General features: G+C 38.1%; 1 protein-coding gene across 17 annotated transcripts in view; it reads right to left on the bottom strand.

Annotated features, from left to right (window-relative positions):
* The window catches only part of ESRP1 (epithelial splicing regulatory protein 1), a 56,787-nt gene that overhangs the window by 30,909 nt on the left and 7,530 nt on the right, over nt 1-18,348 (bottom strand). For all 17 annotated transcript variants that reach the window (XM_070631743.1, XM_008540108.2, XM_008540113.2 and 14 more), the window contains 7 exons: nt 7,662-7,760; nt 7,471-7,525; nt 6,095-6,205; nt 5,839-5,971; nt 5,702-5,744; nt 3,423-3,724; nt 11-229 (listed from right to left, as the gene is read on the bottom strand). In XM_070631743.1, the coding sequence (XP_070487844.1) occupies nt 11-229; nt 3,423-3,724; nt 5,702-5,744; nt 5,839-5,971; nt 6,095-6,205; nt 7,471-7,525; nt 7,662-7,760 (962 nt within the window). The remainder of the gene's footprint in view (nt 1-10; nt 230-3,422; nt 3,725-5,701; nt 5,745-5,838; nt 5,972-6,094; nt 6,206-7,470; nt 7,526-7,661; nt 7,761-18,348) is intronic.

Below are 18,348 nucleotides of genomic sequence, written 5' to 3'. Positions count from 1 at the left end.
ACTTTCTTACCTGGTGATTCAATACCATATGAACCCCGTGAGTTCGAATGTCTGTGGAAAACTCCCCCAGAAAGTCCAGGATATCCTCAATTGTGGCCGCGTAGGGAAGACCTCGAAGGCGTATACAGTCTCTAACATTTGTAGGAGGCACAAATTGCTGAGGTAGTACTGGAATAATGGGAGGGGTTGGAAGTGGAATGAGAGGGGCCGAGGAGAATCGATTCAGCACCTGTACTCAAAGCAAAACAGAAGTGATTTAGAGCCTTGCTCCTCCAATGCTGTCTGCAGATCAGCACTGGCATCACTGGGGAGCCTGTTAGAAATGCATGATCTCAGCTCCACCCCAGACCTAGTCCATATGAATCTGCGTTTTAACAGGATCCCCAGGTGATTCATAGGCATATTAAAGTTTAGAAGCACTCATAGAGAAAGGGACTCATGCTTTTCACCTTGGAAAGCATCATACCCACTTTTGTCAAATGCATGCTGAGGCATACACCACACACAACACAGTGTGCTTAGATTAAAGATTTGTCTACTAGACAGATGCATCACTATCTGCCTTGGGACAAATATCCTTCAAGTCCGTCACCTTCATAAAAATCTGGACATATTGTTAAAATGTAGACTTTTGTAGCAATCTATTAGATTTCATTTCACTAAGTACAGTGTTTCCCTTAATATCATCTTCACATTCCTCCTCCAAATCCAAAGAAAGAGAATGACCTAGTAAGGAACCACAGGTCAAACAATGACTCTGGGTTATATTAAAATATAATGCCACATGTATAATGATATATAAAGCTCAAGACAGAATGGCTGAATGTAAAAGAGAAAAAAATTATTTAGTTACCATGAAAATAATTACTTAGTTTCTGCGTGAATTTGAGAAAGTTGTAAGACAGAGGATCTCGACTATCTTTTAAATTCATGGAGTTCAGCCATCTTGAGAATGGATGAGAGGTCAGATACATTTTGGAGAAAGGATTACTCCCAGGCAAAACTCGTATTACAAGGTTCTTGTCGACTTTTGTCTCAGTTTAGGACATGCCTCCTAGTTCATACTACTAGGAGGTCCTTGTGCAAATACCATGGAGAGCATCCCTAGGTATTTTGAACAACTTACCACGGTAGCCTTCATCATCCCATGAACTGAAAATACACAAGAATTGAATCCCTCCCAAAAATTTACCCTAATTTCCTCACTCACACCCTCTCCAGTTGCTATCTAAATAAAAGGTGATGAAAATCAAAGAAGACAACACAGCCAAAGAAATTTCATGACAAAGAGGCAAGGCCTTTAAAAATTGTACAGACTGTCCAGACACAGCACAAACATTAGAGGATGAACACGAATAGAAATGTGATTATAGACAAACTTGGGAGAGGAAATGGTCAAGAACCTTATAGTACCTGCCAAATAGGAGGTGAGCAATAGTTACAGTTCCATAGTTATTGATCAAAACGATTGTTAATAATGACAAGAAGACAGTGCATAGCCTATGACCATTTCAACATTTGTTAAGTAAGTCAGTAGGGATGGGCGCTGAAGAGGAAGCTCATCAATACCCAAAACCACCTTTTGGTAAAGCCATAAAGAGGCAGCATTTGCTTGTACCCAAACCTACCAATATACAGTAGCCAAGCCCTGAGGTGGTCCATTCTAGGCCATGATTTCCATAAAAACTGTTCTTCCGATTAAAGATAGAAAGTCTCATTTTTTCCCCCTCTAGTTTGGGACAGATGTATATAACGTTTAAAGCCTCAAGCATGTTTAGCATATTTTAGATACAGAATTTATGATACTTATTTTCAACAAGGTACAGAATTGTTTAACTGCAAATATATTCAGAGTCTAGGGTTCAAGAGCATTGATACAACAGAATGCATAACTAACTTAAAGTTCACCGATATTTATTCTAGATATAAAAATCATTTTGGGGGCCGGCCCCATGGCTGAGTGGTTAAGTTAGTGTGCTCTGCTGCGGCATCCTGGGGTTGCACCGGTTCAGATCCTAGGCGCGGACGTGGCACTGCTCATCAAGCCATGCTGAGGTGGCGTCCACATAGCACAACCATAAGGACCTACAACTAGAATATACAACTATGTACTCTGGGGCTTTGGGGAGAAGAAGAAGAAGAAAAAGAAGAAGAAGAAGATTGGCAACAGATGTTAGCTCAGGTGCCAATCTCTGAAAGAAAAAAAATAATTTTGGTAACCTAGAAGGCAAAAGGTTCTTTTTAACTTTGGGCAATTATTTTAAATATTAATATAAAATGGGGTTTGCAGAAGCTAGGCAAAATCATTTTATGAACTCACAGAAATAACAGTAGAGTCAGTATCCTAGTGCTTGTAAAAAAAAAAAAGACCAAAGGAATCATAAAAGTGACTCTGTTCTACCATGGGATCCAAGCAGAGTAAGTTGGAAGAGCCATGTGAAGCAGTCTACATGGTCTCAGTTAAAAGGAAACACGAACTAACCCTTGAAGAAGAATGTTCAGCCAGTAACTCAAGAAGAACAGTCAAAAGGCTTGAGACCCTAAAAACAGTTTTATGCCTGGATCTTAGCACATTCTGGGGAACTAATTTTCCCATTGTGCCTCAAAAACAACTCTGAGTTCTGAAAGGTAGTAACAGGACGAAAGGGTACTTCACATTTTCACCAGCAATATGGAACTGATCAATCATTTTGGGAAATAAATTTAGCAAGACATTAAAAATCTTAAAAGCTCACACCCCTCTAGCCAGCGCTAAAGAAATCAATCAGAAACAGACTTTATAAGCAAGTTTATCAAGAATTTTTTTTTCTTTTTGCTGATGATGACTTGCCCTGCAGTTAACATCTGTTGCCAGTCTTCCTTTTTGCTTAAGGAAGATTCACCCTAAGCTAACATCTGTGCTAATCTTCCTCTGTTTTTGTATGTGGATTGCTGCCACAGCATGGCCGCCGATGAATGGTGTAGCTCTGTGCCCTGGAACCAAACCCAGGCCGCCGAAGCAGAGCACATGGAACTCACCCACTAGGCAACAGGGCCAGCCCAAGAAATTTCTCATACGGGAGGACAAAAACTCCACATGTACAGTGGAATTTGTAAATAAATTATGTACTCTGTGAGACCTAATATTAACTTAAAGATGAATTTTTAGACATGGGTAATCATTCAAGATATGTAGTTTTCAAACAGAATATAAAAGTATATCTATAGCAGTATTCCAGTTATATAAAAACACATAATATTTTTTCTGTGTGTATACAAGATAATAATGGCTATCTTTTGGTTAAGAATGAGATTTTTTTCATGCATTTACACTTTTTGTATCTTCCAAGTTTTATTTTAATGCAGTGAATAATGTAGGATTGTTCTCGGAAATAAAGAAAGGAAATTCACGCAAAGCCATCAACATTCTTTTAAAAACCAACCTGCTGAACTTCAGCTGCTGTGCTCCTGAAGAGTTCAATGTATCTTTTACCCAACAAGTCCTTATGCTTCCTCAATGCATTCTGTGCATATTCCTCACAGGCAAAAAGGACAAAAGCATCCCCTGTTGGTCTACCGTCTGGGTAGGTAACAAAGAGGATGCCTTCCTTCCCCCCAGTGATGGGGCAATGCTGTCCAAAGAAGGCCACCACTTCATCAGCTGTGGCTGTGAAAGGGAGCCCCCGCATGCGGACAATGACTTGATTTTCTTTGGAGAGAAATTGGGCTACTTCATTGGATGTACCTGTGGAATACAAACATCAGGAAAGCATGGGGAGAAATGGTTAAGATATCAACTTTACCAAATTTAAAATGGTAAAATTCTTGGCAACATCTTGAGTTCATAATTAAAACCCACACTCCCACTGAATTCATAACATCCCAGGAATCAGAATTCTCTTCCTATAAATTAGAAACTTTCCCCCTACCACTGTCATAAAACACCTCTCTTGATTTAGAAAGGTGGTCAGATAATTAAAGCATGGTTCAACCACTGTATGCCTCTTATGGAGAGGCAGTAAGTAATCACAGTGGGTAAGGGCACAGGTCCTGGAGCTAGAACGCCTAGGTCCAATCTTGGCTACTAGAGTATGATCTTAGTCAAGTTTAACCTCTGTGTCTTAGTTTCCTCATCTGTAAAATGGGGGTAAAATTACCTACCTCATAAATTATGATAATTAAATAAGTTATTACATATAAAGCACTTTGCTGATTTTTGTTATTATATTCCTGATTTACTTTTTATTGAGAAATAAAAGTTCAAACATACCCAAGCAAAGAGAAGAGTATAATGAACATACTTGGCAACCAGTTTCAACATTTATCAACATTCTGCCAAACAGAAAGCATTCTGTACAGTACTGCCATGTAGCAAATACTCATATGCACATCCTTGAAACTCATACACTGTAACATTTTCCCTTAAGAGTAAACTGTTATCATACTGCCCACATACCATGAAATCCCAGGCATTAATGTGAGTTATTAGTTAACTTTGCCATCTGCAGTTTACAATGTTACATACCATGGAACCTCAGAACCATAGCAAATCCAAATATACTTTATCCCCAACCAATATCAAACATTGCTTTGGAACTTTGGAAACACTATGAAACTTGAAGCTCTGAATTTGGAGGCCTTCGTTTATCTAAAGAAATAAGTACCAGAATAGAAATATACCAGCAAATTGTGCAAAGAGGATGCTTTTACTATAAGTTCTACAGTCAGAGAGATTTTCACCAGGGTTATATAATGCAGGGATACAAACGTCCTCTGTATTTAAACGCATTTAAATTCTCTGGATTTAAGTATATTTTGGCAATAGGTGTCAAAAGCCTCTTAAAAGGTCCACACAGATTCTTTGATTCAGCTCTCTTACTTTTAGAGATTTATCCTAACGAGTGGCGTATACAGAGATACAAAATTATTCACTGCAACATACTTAGAGTGAAGAGATGGAAAGAAGCGCTAAATGCCCAACAGGGATGTTTAAGAAAAATGTACGGTACATGTAACATTGTATAGCAATTAACACTTGTAATACAGTGTTGAAAACTGAGTAATATAGGAAGATATTCATAATAAACTAAAAGGAGAAAGGAAGTTACAAAGCAGTATGAACAAAGCAATAGAAACTTAAAAGTAATTAACTGTATAGAAAGAAATCTGTCGGAAAGACCAGTTAATATTTTTTATGTACCTGTTACTTTCAGGTTTTAAAGTTACAAATCACTCAAGAATTGGACAAAGACTATATCTGTTCCCTTTCTTTCTGACCATATTACTGCAAACACTACATATCCAAAAATATCAGAAGCCAGAAAACTACCATCTTCCTGGCCACTGATGAGTTAAGGAAGTTTAAGAGAAAAACTAGAAGCACATATGCAACAACTCTAGGTATTCTGGTGTGGCTGTTTCAAAGTAGTTTTCAGACTATTTAATTTCTTACAAGAACTACTCTTTCCCTTTGTGCACAACTTTATATGACCCTTTCACCTCTGTATAGTACTATTTTTAATGGCTATTTAACTACAGTTGATTGACTCAAGCCTTAGGGCAAGTGTTATATATTACACTCACTGATACTATTGGACATTTCTGCCTTCCATTTAAAAAAAAAAAAAAATCAATTCCTACATTTCATTGAGAAATAAAAACCATTCATGATCCTATTTATTTAAGATTCTTCTTATAGCCACATTATATAAAAGGTACTCACCACCAGCAATTTTAAGAAAATCTTCACCTGTTGCTTTGTAAACCTAAGAAAAGAAAAAGAAATTAAATACAGTTTCTGAGTCTTCTAATGTTAACACTCATTCAAGACATCAAGGGTCTCAGGTTTTGAGGACATACCTCAATGTACCGGGTCCCCATGTGATGTTTGTGCCTCTGTAGTGCTAGGTCTCTGTGCTCCTCACTTACAAACCTAACCAGAGCTTCTCCATTCCTTCGACCCTGGGCATTGAGACAAAGTGCTGCACCACCCCTTTGAAAAGAATAGAACAGATAGGATAGACATAGGGGAAAAAAAATACAGTGAGCAAAACATAATAGGAAACCCATCCTCCCTTTGGGATTATTAAGTAAAATAAGACTAAAGAAAACCAACTTGGCAATATTGAGTCCTTTGAAGAATCTTGCGATATCTTGATCCGAAGACTGCCATGGTAAACCTCGTGCCCGAACTACAGTGTTGTCATCAATAAGTTCCATCTTGCTGCTGTGGATCAAGCAAAACTTCAGGTTGCCTGATTGACACTAGTGAGTCTGACCCCCTAATAAGACAATTTGCCTATTTACACATGAGGTATTATTTATTTGGAGTTCAGACAGACTTGTAATACTGCCTGATTTACCTCACAACCTCAAAAATTATCTGGTCACAGTTCAAAGAATTCTTTAGGCAGTTTACTATAGAAAGGTGACTGCCCATGCAGGTCCAACACAGCTGGCTCACCCAGCAAACCATCTATCTCCATCAAGTTGCTGCCTGCTTGCCACAAATGCTAAAGGATCCAGGATCAATTCATAGGAAGCAAAGTCTCCCAATACCCTGATGGCCTGTAAGTTCCTAGAACCAAGAATGATAGGTTTAAATTCACTCTCAGAGGTAGCCAGTACACAAGTAGGGTTTAAATCCAGTTTGACAGCAAAATTTAGGATCCGTATAAAGCTGGCAATTAACTCACATCAGGAATGTGAGCACGTGGTCAGAAGTCTGCCATTAAATTATCTCCCCTATTAAACAGGGGAGCAAACATGAGAGCCTTCAGAGAGTGTTTATGGAAATGCTTGGGAGTCCCCACACCTTAATGAGTCATTTGCAAATCATCTATTATATATCTTAACTACATTAGATGTTTTATTCCTCCCATATTCATATTTCCAGTACTCCTAGGACATTTTCCTAATGACTCACTTTCTCCACAACTAAATAGGCTTCAAAGTCTCTCTATGAGCGAAGATGTCAGATGATTCTATTCACTTTAGGCACCAGGCAATCTCACGCAATTCACTACAGTGAATCACAAACTGAAACAGGTCTCCCTGTGATCACAAACAGAGATACCACCATTTCATACTCCTCCTCAGTTATTTCCTTTGCTTTAAAGTCAATGCTGATAGAACATACTTAAAATTATCTCAGTAAAAATCTTGTGAACTCTTTTAAAACCTATGATTTTTCCTTTGGAAGTTTTCCAGTGAGAGGATGGACAGTTCAGAGAGGCTAAAATAAGAATCACAGATGCGAACACATAATGTACCTAGGGCCACAATGACCAAGGATGCAGATATTTCATTAAATGTTAATCCCAACATCCAAGCTTACTTTAAAATATACTCTTCTTTTATAAATTAACCCAATATTAAAAAATGGATGCCAAAAGGTTTAGTAAAGTTACTAAAACATAAGGGGAGTTAAATATCACAATATGAATAAAAACAAATCTAAGGGCTCAGATGGAATAGTAGTTGAGTGCTTACCAAGTGCCACTTTCAAATTTGTAATTTACTCTCTCAGGATCTGAAAACTTGTGGTCTAAAAATGAGAACATATAGGTCATCATTTTAGCTTTTAGAGAGACAAAGCTGTGGTAGGAAATTCAAAAGTATAGGTGAGGGGAAGAGGGTAGGATCAAATTCTATGTCTGTGTTTTTACAAGAGCAATACTTACTATAAGGCTCTGAAATCATTGCTAAAATTATATTCCCCATATCTTCAACTTGAGAGGCTCCATACCGGGAAACTGAGCTATTCTTCTCAAAATGTAAATCTGGGAGATTAAGTTAAGGAAACATTTTGGGGAGGTAAAATAAGATTGCTTCTAAGGCAAAATTACAATCACATGGAGCAAGAAAGATGACAAGTAAAATGCATCTAGATCGGCAATTGTTTGAAATCTCAGAATGGCTGCTTCCCGTCAGTTGGGAATTCACCCACACCTCCTAAGTCTCCAATTGCCCTCTTGGGTAAAATGGCCAATCAACCCTATCCTGAAGTACTACCAGTAATCAAATTTCTGTTTACAGAGTAGTAGGAAATGCATGAATACTGAGCACTTTTTCTGGTTTCAAACCATGAAGTATGCAACAAAGTTAACAAAATCCTTCATTCTGTCTATCTTCCCAGCACACAAAAGGCAATGACCATGATGACTAAAGATATGGTTACATCAGTCAAGACCATGAGGTATAAATGGCTACTTTTAGCCTAATAAACGTTTAAGACGCCTCAGATTACTGACGACACTATTTCTATGTCACTTTTACTCAAACTTTCCTTCTAGGTTTTTGGAGCCCCACAGTATAACCATCTTGGATGGCAGCAAATGCTTGACCTTTATGAGTAAATTTGTAGAAAGAATTCAAGCAGTCAGAGCCAACATTGGCTGCTGTAGCTCTTGATCAAGTGAGTACACTGTTTGGGTAAGCCACGAAACGGGGCTTTTAAGAAATGCATGGCTCAAATTGGGTTTGAGTGTGAAACCAAAAGAGATTTTCATCAAGTTTTACAAATTTGCAAACTCTCTAAGCTTGTATCTTTGTCAAAATAGTTACTTTAGGAAGCTAACAGTCATTGAAATGCTTAATTTCTTTATGTTTATGTTTCAGTGCTATAGTCATACTTTGTATTATGTATAAATTTGCATGAATTTTGTGATGTAGTACAATGCATATAACAGATAGTACTATAGGACTCTATTTTTTCTTGAGTTTAAAATGAAAACAGCCATCTAAGTGGTGGTTATTAGAATGTTTGCCTTATTTTATAGTTTTATCACTGGTATTTTATAAAGGTAAAATATGAAGACAGATATTAAGAAAAAGTCCTTGTGTTCTATTTAACTGCAAACTCAGAGGATACAATGTTAAAACAATTCAAAGAGCTCCCTCTCACCAAGAATTAAAGCCAGTCATCTGAAGAGTTAATTCAAAGAGTAATATCCTTTTCCATTGTCAATTCAAAATCCCTTTGTTTCATCTCCTAGCTTCCTCCTTCCTTTCTCCAGTAAAGAGACATTGCTTTGCTTTCCCACTGCACTAGGCAAATTAATTTTTGTGTTTTCCCTCAACTAGCTACATTCCTCTGTAGTTCAATTATACTATGTGTAGAAATGCAGCCATATGTTCCTTGGCAAATTACTTAACCCTACTAAACTTTAGCTTATCTGTAAAGCCAAAGCTGTGATAACCTTTACTTCCCTGGGCTTTCTTGTGAAGATTAAATGAGGTAAAACAAGCCCAGGCCACAAAGCAGGCATTTAACAAGTGATGTCCTCTCCCTTCTTCCTAGAGCCCTCAGGTGACCAACTTTCATAACCCTCAATAATCACACTTGGAGGGTCACATTTATGACTCAAACATCTGAACTCACCAGATGCCTATTTGTATACTCATAGGAGAATCATAGAGCTAAAACGGTAAGTAATTTTATCTCCACAATCCCACTCTACCTCATCTAGTGATGAAATAAATGTGTGCCTATTGAGGGATAAGAAAATCAATCCCAGAGATGTTCAAGCAACAGAGCAATGACCACCAATTGCGGTCATTAAAATGAAGACAACTGTGCTAAATTTTCGGGGGGGGGGGGGCGGGGTGCGGGCAGTGCTTTCAGGATCCTTACAGAACTAAGATTAGCTGTGACTAGCCATAGTTTATCATGCAAACTCTGCGACTGAACAATCATCTGGAATCCTGCAAGTCTAATAACACTTTGAGTTTTGTCAGGGCCTACAGTGGCACAGGATCCAAGAAATGGAGACCAATCTCATTGTATAAGCCAGTTTCTCAACCTTGGCACTATTGGCATGTAGGGTAGATAATTCTTTGTCAGCGGGGTTGGGGGGGCAGTTCCTGTGTACCATAGGATTTTTAATACTATGCTGGCCTCTACCTACCACACAGTTACGATAATTAAAATGTCTCTAGACATTGCCATATGTCCCCAGGTGGGCAAAACCACTCCAGGTTCAGAACCACTGGGGTAAGCAAACAGTTCCCAATAGCTCCAACTTCACCTCCTACCATCTATCAGTCCTTCAGAGAAAACATTTACATGTAAGAGACCATTATTGGCCAGAGATTTTGAAGAAAATTGGCCAAGGCAACACTGCGTAAGGACCAATGTGATGCTGTGTTAGAACCCCAATCAGCAGACAGACAGATACACACACCCTTAGGGAACATGGAAGAAAAATGCTCACAGCAGGAATCCTCAGCCTCTTTTTGCGCAGCCCAGAGAAAAGTATGGATTTTACCTTTTTAAAGGATTGTAAAAAGAATATGAGCAGAGACCACCTGTGGGCCACAAAAGCCTAAAATCTTGACTGTCTGACCCTTTACTGAAAAGGTGTGCTGACCTCTAACCTAGAGTAATAGAGATAGAGTAATAGAGTTTGCCACATCATAACTTTCTATCCCAAAACAAAATATTGGGGAAAAAGTAAGCTTTAGAGGAAAAGGAGTGGGAAAGTTAATTCCTTTTAAACCAACTGCTTTTTCTCTTCCATAAGTGACAAGAGGTATCTAGCCTTCTCACCTTTGCTCAGGTAACTCCCCTAAAAGCCTTCTTATCTCCCTAATCCCCTAACCAAATTAGATCCTGGGTAACTCCCGCCCAGCTCCAAAGCCTTCCCTAACTGCTCTAGGCCACAACCATCAATTTAAGAGTTAAGTAGATACTGGGGCCAGCCCGGTGGTACAGCGGTTGGGTTTGCACATTCCGCTTTGGCGGCCTGAGGTTTGCCAGTTCGGATCCTGGGTGCAGACATGGCACCCCTTGGCAAGCCATGCTGTGGCAGGCGTCCCACATATAAAGTAGAGGAAGATGGGCACGGATGTTAGCTCAGGGCCAGTCTTCCTCAGCAAAAAGAGGAGGATTGGCAGCTGATGTTAGCTCAGTGCTGATCTTCCTCAAAAAAAAAAAAAAAAAGAAGAAGAAGAAAAAGAGTTAAGTAGATACTATTCCTATAATATATTACTCTCTTCTTAGCTGTATTATACATTTCCTGAGCATAGGCCCCTACCTTCCTCTGATCTCTATCTACCACAGCCCCTATCACTTCTAAAGATCATTGACATAAATGAAGACATCTATTAAACACCATTTTGTGCCAAACATCATTTATTTCCTCCAGTTTTCACAATAGCCCTGCCAGGTAGCTAAGCGTAAAACCAAACAGATGAAGAAACAAGGATTTAGAGAAGTTCTGTAACTCACCCAGTCTCCTGGCTGGTGGGTAATGGAGCTGGAATTCTAAGACAGCTTTGATTTGACTGTGTGTACATAATTCCCAGCAGCAAGATAAGTTACTTAATTGGTTTTGTTTTGGGCAATACTTAGTGAGAAGCTTTCTAAATGCATATATCAACACTAAGTAAAAGAGATAGAGCAAAAGTCAAAATGTAAAGTACTTGTCTCTGTAGACAGATTTGTAGAGAAATATTATTTTACTGAATTCTACTTTTTAATTAAGAATATGTTCTGGACATTTGACTAACTTGGTTCCACAAAACACGTCCCAACAAGTTTCCCTTCAAGTCATCACACACCAAGATCAGCAGCTCTAAGCTCCTAACAACTTTCAAAAGTCACCCAACCTCCTGCATGCCCAAACCACCCCCTTCCACACACACCCTTCTCTTTGGAAGATTCATTTAAACCATAGCCGCTACCAGAACTTAACATGAATAACAAATAAAGATGAGTGAGAAAAAAGTTTTAGTACCAGTTCTTTCCCCTATCAATTTATAATTATATATCGAATTATTTACTGTACGTCTGATCTTGAGAGAAGGAAAGATGAGTCTGTGCCTCCTGATTTATGGCTCTTCATGCAGCTTACTCATTCTGCCCTTGAGGCAGCCACAACAGCACGAACAGGCTTAGCCAGCTTTATACATACGAGAGATGCCATGAGGAAATGAGGAAGGGTAGAGCCAGACATGGTGGGAACAATACTAACATTTCAAGGTACAATTGAGCAAAGTGCTGCATTTATACAGAGCTTCAAGAAGTCCAGACACTCGGCCTGTATTTGAAGAGGAGGAACATCTTCCTAAGTGCCACCTTTAGTGAAACAGACTTTAGGATTTAACCCATGCTTATATCAGCTGAAGGAGGAATTCAGAGAGAAACTTGACAAGTTCATCAATATTAGCCTACCCACTGAAAAAAGTTCTTTTCCAACTGCCTAAAAATGGACACATTTGATTGCAAAACACCCAATTTTCACTTGTAAATAACATCTTTTTTGACTAAATCTTGTTTCTATTTAAGAGAATTACACATTTAAAATAACAAATACCTTGCTAACTACATTATAATTGCATCCCAATTCAAAATTCCAACTCAGGCACTTTTTGCTGCACAGACGGCAAGTTTATTTCTTCTCCCTCTGTTTACTTCTCCATTTATAACACAATTGCCTATATTGACAGAGATATTAAAATAAAATACCTATGACTGAATTTCCTACAATTATGTGAAGGAAAGAAGTGATAGATTATCATTAAATGAGTTGCATAGTTTAAAAAATAGGTTCTACAAATAATCTGCTATATTTTAAAGTGAGCTTCCAAAGAAGCAAATCAAGATGCCACCGTAAAAAAATAACTACGAGTCAAGGCAACAAAAACTTTTTTATACCAGTACTAACAAAATGCCGGGAAAAGAATCTGAAACCATAGTTTTAACTCTTATTCCACAGAAGCTTACTCTTTCCAAGAGGAAAAGAATGAGACTCATCCTAACAAATATTACTTCAGGAGGTATTATTATTATTATTTTTAGAAGTTATCTTTATTTATTTAATTGAAGATTGGCAACAGATGTTAGCACAGGTGCCAATCTTCTTTTTTTTCTTCTTCTTCCCAAAGCCCCCTAGCACACTGTTGTATATTCTGGTTGTGACCGCCTCTGGTTGTGCTGTGTGGGACGCCACCTCAGCATGGCCTGATGAGTGGTGCCATGCCAGTGCCCAGGATCAGAACCCACGAAACCCTGGGCCACCAAAGCGGAGCATGGGAACTTAACCACTGGGCCATGAGGCCCGCACCCTACTTCAGGAGGTGTTATTATGACAAAGCACAAAAATGACAACTCAGTTATACCCTCAAGGAAATAAGATGGAAGACGGGGCTAATGTAACAAGAGATGAAAATTTTTTACTTTAGAAAAAACATTTATATGAAATAAATTAGGAAAGGTAGACATCATTATAACAAATCTTTTAAAGCCCCCTAAAACAAATTATCCTGAAATTCCAAAACTCACATTTTGAAAGCAAATTTATTTTATAATTAAAATAAACCACACAAAATTAATATAACGACTGAGTGTTGGCCAAGAATATACAGTATTTTTTGTCACTTACCTTATTACTGACCCACAAACCCGAGTATTTGCCGATTTGGCTCCCATCATGCCAATGCGATGCCAAAGATAATTTCTTCCCCACTCCAGCTAACAAGGTCAACTACTAACCCAGCTTAACTGTACACTTAGTGCTATTTAAAATCCCTTTCATAGTCAGAAAAGTACCAAGTAGGATTCAGCACCTCCCTCAGCTTTTTAAGCAGGGCAATGAATGTTTGTGAGATTGCAAAGGGCCTATTCAAATAACCAGAATAAGCACAGGCATGAACCACGCTCGTGATATTTTACCATTGGAGAAGCAAAATTAACCTTGAAGTTTACCTGTATTGATGTGTAGCTGATGCTTTAAAAGATCTATATCCAGTTTAAAAAAATTTTAAGTGTAAAATAGTTTAAATAAGGAAGTCCTTTTCAATAAGGAAGTCCTTTTCAAAGTCATTGGGAGCTGTTTTTCTTCATCTGAGACACCCAACAACCTGGTGAGGTTCAAAGGGTCACAGTCAACATTGGAAAGGCACTCGCTAAGTGGCTGCATATACTATCTCATTATTCCTTACAAGAGTCACGCCCATTCTAAGACGGGGAAACTAAGGCCGAGAGGTGCAGTAAATTCACCCCCAATAAATCTGACTGTAGAGCTCACGTTCTTAACCACTGTGCTATTAAGGCTATTATATCCATCTTTAAGATAGGGGAGAAACAGGCCAAAGTCATTTTGTTGGTAGCACGTGCATGTGCACACACACGTATCCTTTACCCCCACCAAGATGTGATGAAACACGCACACACACACCAACTAACCCTTGGATGGACAGACAAGAGTGGTTTGGTGATTTTTTTTTACTGACAATGGAAAGCTGCACTAGTGAAATGGCATTTGCTAATAACGTCAAACAGCACATATGGATGCAATATCCCACACAACTGGATAGAAATTTTACAAAATTAAATTCCCTTTCCTGCTGAATAGCTTAGCCAGTATGTGCTCAGGAAATACAGACTATAAGTTTATAAGGGAGATAATCTATGTAAATAGCCAACCCCACCCTCAAATGCTATTTATGAATTCTAGACTACTACCCCCTAGTTAACAAGCAGGATTTTTGCATCAGATAGACTCAGGTTCAAATGCTGGCACTTCCAACTAACTTAAGACAAAACCTCCAAGCCTCAGTTTCCCCAGCTATAAAAAGGGAGTGACACCTCCTCCACTGGGCTGTTGTGAGGCTATTGATGCAATATATAGTAAGCACTCAATTGACAGTTCTCTTCTTTCACCTGCTCTCCTTACAAGGCCATACTTTAGCAGAGGCTTGGCAAAGTGAAGTAAACACACTGGCAGAGGTCTTGATTAATGAGAATAAATCAGTTCACAAATAACAAAGCTAACAAACAATAGGTTAAGAAACCAGCAGGAAGTACTTCTATCCAACTTGGGGGGTGGGGGGAGAATAGGGTTGCTTTTTCAAAAAAATGGATAAAAGAAGTCATTTATACAAATAGTCCCACAATCAAAATGTCCTTTCAGCAGGAGACAGCTACTATTAATTTCCGCTAGGGATCTAAGAAAATTTCTTCCTCAAACCAAAAAAACCACAGAGGGCACCAATCCTTATCACACCCTCACCACCTCACCTGATTAAGTAAAAAGCTTACAAAATGCCACCCACAGTTCACCTGCTAAATGAGGTCTTCTCTCCAGCTGGGACTGCGTACTTCAAAGGCAGGTAACAAAACTACAACTGGAATAACCCAGAGAGGCCCAATACTAACACCAGAAGTGGTTTCAGAACTGACACAAGGACAAAAGAGGGAAATAAGTGCTAAAATAAGAACCAGAACTGCATTCAAGAACTTCCTCAACCCTTTCTTTTACCAAAGTGGTCATACTTTTTCATTTACATAGCACCTGATGGCTTACAAACCTTTTCTTTGGCAATACCTGAGGTAAAGTGAGGCTTGGAGGAGGAAGGTAACTTTCCCAGGGAAGTGAAGCTGCACGTTCTCTTACTTCTTCCTTTCCAAAGATTGGCAAGAGTCTCTTTCCCTCCCCTGCTAATTGACCTGGTGGAACAGATAATCCCTTAGGAGCAAATGACTCTCCATCTACTTGGCAAAACCATCATGGATGTAGTATTGACCATCTTTATCTTTCCAAATTCAGTGTAATTTCCATATTAGAAAGGAATATGTTTAGTGGTCTGCAAGAAAAGGATTAACTCATCAGTTCAGACGTTGTAGAAACTCTTTGCATAGATAAGGACAAGTTGATAGTTAAATTTGATATGATTGCTTTTGATCTGAGGAATTGTTTTGGTTGCCCAGTCAGGGAAATAATGATTCCTCTGAATAGGAGTCATAAAATGATCATAGCAGCAATGTAAAATAAAAACCACTGCTGGGAAAGCTTAATAACGTTTCTTAGCTGTAATAAAATGGGAAGGAAACACGCAAATTTAACATTAATAAAAACATTTAAAATTAAAATCCACTTTTTGATTGGCAATAAAACTATAACTCTAAGACTTTTCCAGTTTAAGGCCAAAGAAATTAGGCTATAATGAATTTTGCTTTTCAGGGAAAGATTCGCCCTGAGCTAACATCTGTTCCCAGTCTTCCTTCTTTTTCCCCTCCCCAAAGTCCCAGTGGATGGTTGTATATCCCAGCTGTAAGTCCTTCTAGTTCTATGTAAGCTGCCACCACAGCACGGCAACAGACAGATGGGTGGTGTGGTTCCATGACCAGGAAATGAACCTGGGCCGCCGAAGCAGTGAACACCAGATTTTAACCATTAGACCATCAGGGTTGGCTCTAAGAAATACAAAATTCCCTAGTTTTTCAACAAATGAATTATTTAATAGCCATGAGATCCTTCCACAAATTGCAGGTGTGATGTGCCTGAAATGGCGCCCAACTCAGCTTTATTCACAATTCATCTGTTTACTGTAGTCAAGTATTTCTGATTTTCATATCCATGGCACTTGGAAAAGAACCACCACCAAATAGTTAAAAAGCTAGGACTGAAAGGAATTACAGAAAAAATAATTGGCATCTAACATCCTACCGGTTCACCTAAAGGTCAGATAATGCAACTTTTTATTTTAGAATTTACTATATACTAGTATGTAGATAATACAGCATAGAGCAAGCCCAGGTTACCATATTGAAAATGTTTACTAATAACCCAAAATCTTATATTTGTGATGCTCTTAAGAAGAAATCAAGGAGAAAAAAAAAGGATAAACTTTTAATAAGCTTTCTCTAAACTGTCAAAACATTGAGAAAACCAAAATACCTGAACACAAAAACATCCCATTTATAGCTATGGAAATTTCTCCTAGTATCTGACCTGTAGTCACTAGGAAAAGATTTTCTTTGCTATAAAAGATGCAACTGAATAATCAGGGATAAATAATTCTTAAAATATACTGCCTTTCACTCAAACTGTCTTTCTAAATTAAGAGAACTTACTAGACATTCCCTCCACTATTTGCTGATTTTTTTGGTTTTCTATTTTGTACCAAGGCATCAAATAGTTTAGCATTTGCTATGGACTGAATTTTGTCCCTCCCCAGAATTCTTATGTTGAATCCGTAACCCTAATGTGACTGTATCAGGAGATAGAGTGTTTAGGAGGCAATTAAGGTTAAATGAAGCCATAAGGAAGGGGCTCTAATCTGTTAAGCCTGTGGCCTTATAAAGAGAGGAAAAGAAAGATACATGTGAGACACAGCAAGGAGGTAGCCATCTGCAAGCCAAAGAGCCCTCACCAGAATCTGACCACGCTGGCACCTTCATCTTGGACTTGCCAGACTCCCGAAGTGTGAGAAAATAAATTCCTGTTGTTTAAGCCAACAAGTCCATGGTATTTGTTACAGCAGCCCAAGCTAACTAATACAATTTTCAAACCATCAAAACAAATAGTAAGAATTTTTCTGCTGTCCCAACATTCCAATGAAATTCTTACAATTCCCTCAAAATGAGATCAGTCCACCCTTCTCCCAGCACTATCGGGAGCTAAACTAGTAACTAACCAATAGCTAAACCAAAATTCCAGCTAATTACTTCTAGGAAGAAGGCAAATAAAATGGATTTGATCTGCTTACAAGTGGTTAGGAAAAATGTGTAAATCACCTTTTCCAATCACGAAGAGAAATTCTGAAATAAAACAAAAACCAGACTTTAGCTTTGGAAAAAGAACTAGAAAGTTTAAGAATAAATATCTATAACCCACAATTCCTGGAAGTAACTTAAATCTGATTTCATGACGATTCTTATAGCAGCTTTGGGCAAGTCACCTAACTCTTCTACTACTCAGTGTTACATCTGATATGTTAGCACATGATTGCTTGTTAGTGAGAACTTTAAAGACTTACTAGTTGAAAGATGATGGGTCATTCATGACTACATGATTTGTGATTATAAAATTTACTTTTACAACACATAGTGCATCAGATATACTATCTTGGTAATGAAAGAATTTGAGGTAAAATCCCAACTTCATTTTATCATCAGGAAAGATTAAAAGAGATATCAATGAACAGCCATTTGTGAAGAGCATATATCCACTACTTAAAAAAATTCTTATCCATTCAAAAGAAGCCAAAATAAACCCTAAAACCAAAATAATCGAGAACAAGAAACCCTGGAGTCAGCAAAGAAAGGAGTCTTCACATTCAATTCATCAACAACCAAAAAAAAAACCACCACAAACCACTCCCATAATCTGAAATTGAATTCTATTTTGGATGTGTTCAACTCACAAAAATTCATCTCTAAGTCCATCTAAGTCACTATTCAAATTCAGTAAATTATAACTACTTTGAAAGATGCCTATAACTGTACTATTAGTTCTTACTAGCCTAGTAGACAAATTTTAAACAGGCCAATTTCATTCATACACTGACAAAGTTAAAAATGTTTTAAAGTTTCTTAAATTGCCATTTTTTCTGGAGCTACCTTTTTGAATGATTCTTGGGTAA

This window comes from Equus przewalskii, chromosome 8, assembly GCF_037783145.1.
Source record: "Equus przewalskii isolate Varuska chromosome 8, EquPr2, whole genome shotgun sequence".
Classification (NCBI taxonomy): domain Eukaryota; kingdom Metazoa; phylum Chordata; class Mammalia; order Perissodactyla; family Equidae; genus Equus; species Equus przewalskii.
This window is presented reverse-complemented; position numbering and strand designations above follow the sequence as displayed.